General features: G+C 42.4%; 1 protein-coding gene across 1 annotated transcript in view; it reads left to right on the forward strand.

Annotated features, from left to right (window-relative positions):
* Nucleotides 1-2,500, forward strand: part of LOC101846791 (cytochrome P450 3A24-like) — a 10,589-nt gene that overhangs the window by 2,836 nt on the left and 5,253 nt on the right. Inside the window, exon 3 of the mRNA XM_035973662.1 lies at nt 702-1,279. Coding sequence (XP_035829555.1) covers nt 702-1,279 — 578 coding nt within the window. The remainder of the gene's footprint in view (nt 1-701; nt 1,280-2,500) is intronic.

Here is a 2,500-nt window from a genome sequence, read left to right on the forward strand (position 1 = left end):
TTAAATTGCATTTGATGTACGGTGATGCTTAATAGGGGGATGTCATCCGCAAAATCCAAATCTCCTAAACACGTACCGTGTGTCCATCCAATGCCTGTTTCAATGTCTTTACTCTGTCTCATTACAAAATCGATTATACAGTTCATTTTTTAATACCATAAATTTCAAGAATTTTCTACAGGGCCTCTCGGTCTATGCTGTCAAAGGCTTTTTTTAAAGTCCACAAAGTTCAAAATAAGTGGGACATTCCATTATTTTCTTTGTTCTACAAGATTTCTCCAAACAAACAGTTGATCTGTACATGATCTCTCCGGTCGAAAACGCGCCTGTTCGTTTCTTAGTCTCTCATCTATTTGACGAAAGAGTCCGTTAAATGAGGGCGTCATTTTGGCTTCAACCACCAAAAATCAAGGCCATTTCGTAATGTTACTAAATGGAAATGCATTTTAAAATCTTTTGAAAAACATAGTTAAAAGAAGCTTTGGCATGAAATACTTTGTGAGGATGGAGAAAAACGGTTTACGAGTTGATGTCCTTACGAGTCTCAAATTTTTTTTTAAAATTGATTTTCAATATTTTCCGAATTTTCTCTGAATAAGCCCGTGTGACATGTGGACCCCTTTCCTAGTCACGCACACATTTTCCTCCCTTTACTCCTCGTCTGAAAAGATCTAGAACCTACTTACTGTTCCCCTCCACAGATGAACATTGGAAAACCATCCGCACCACCATCAGCCCAACGTTCAACACCGTCTGGCTAAGGCGGATGTACGGACACATTGAGAGCAGCACCAGACGTCTGTTGGATCACTTGAAGAAGAAACAGGAGAGGAACGAGCCGGTGGAGCTGAAGGAGGTCCTGTCTCACTTCAACATAGACGTCATCGCCAGCACGGGCTTCGGCGTGCACACCAACTCTCTCGAGAACCCGAATAACCAGTTCGTCAAAGAAGCTGAGAGAATCATGCGCAGCATAGGGCGAATCTTTTTTATCAGCACTTTCTTAGATTTCATGAAGCCTGTCCTGACGTTTCTCGGAATATCGAGCTTACCTCGAGCGTCCCTGGACTTTTTCTCTCGCTTCGTCGACGTGGCCATTCAGGAGAGAAAGCACGAGGGCCCTGGGGCGGGTTCGAAGAGGCACGACTTTCTCCAGCTGATGATGGAGGCGGAAGAAGACAAGCCAGGAGAGGAAAACGACAACATGACAGAGGAAGAGGCAAGGGCGCTCAACACTCACAGAAGAAGCAAGCCAGGGCTCAGCCTGGGCGACATGCAGGTAAAGATAAGACAACTTCTTCAGGTATCAGGCCTGGAGAAGACATTGACGATCATGGTGGTACCCCATTCCTTCCTGTTGTCCCTCTCCTTGATCAGCTCGGTTTTTTTGTCATTCTGTTGTTCGTTGCAAAGTTGTTCAGGCCATCAGTGTATGTTGTTCTTTGTCTATCTATCCTCTTCTTTCCCTCTATATTTCCATACAGCAGCAGTTACTCTAGTCCATTTGATCTATTTACGTGGCTAAAGAATCCCCACTGCTTTTTTCTGATGCTTCTGATTATAGATCTTTCACATTCTGCCATTTGGAGTACTTTTCTATTTGTTTTCCTCTCTGTCCATGAGATTCTATATGTCCTCCCCAAGGCATCATAGCATGGTAAGAACTGAGTCACGACACAGAGGAAGTGACAAGTGAGATCGGCACGAGATGAACAATGCCAACAGCTGCTGCCTCCAGGACTGTGTCCAATATTCCTGGTTCGGTTTCGTTCTCATTTACAATCTAGACAATCTAAAAGAAAAAGCGTTGCTCTGCAAGGGCTCATATTTTTCCATTCTTAATGTGGGTAGTTACGCCCCGCTCCCCCCAAAGAGAAAATCTACTTAAATTAGGAGGCGGGCATCTTCTGAGGATGTCACGGTCAACCCGGACTGAGAGATATACAGTAGCGTCCAAAAGAAACTTGAAAATGGATTACCCCGTCATCGTGTTAAAGCTCTGCACTACCCACTCATGCAGCATACCAATTTAAAGCTAACGAAATTCTGCATCTCCTGACACATTAATATATTATCTGTATTAAGGGACGCCCGAGATATGATCACTCAAACCTGACCTTAAATAAACAGGCTTGACACAATGTGAAATCAAAGAAATGTTAAAGTGTGTTCGCGTGAGTGTTGAGGTGAGTCAACATTGTATAATGGACATGTATTGAATGTGAAATAAATAATAAGTCGAGAGAATATTATTGTCTCTGCAATGAACTGCTTCTTTTGGTGATATTTTTTTAACAGATTAAAAAACAGAGTAGATACAAATACCATACAAAACCTGGACATTGCATGTGCTCATTATTACGTTGTTGTTGTTTTTTTTAAGTTATTGGCTCGTGTAGAGCACGAATTGTTTGGCACATTGAATGGCCTGTGTTAGTTTGATTTTGGACAGTTAAACCATGGTTTTGAGTAGTCTGTGATGGAATAAACGAAACCGTGC

This window comes from Aplysia californica, unplaced genomic scaffold, assembly GCF_000002075.1.
Source record: "Aplysia californica isolate F4 #8 unplaced genomic scaffold, AplCal3.0 scaffold01679, whole genome shotgun sequence".
NCBI classification, from domain to species: domain Eukaryota; kingdom Metazoa; phylum Mollusca; class Gastropoda; order Aplysiida; family Aplysiidae; genus Aplysia; species Aplysia californica.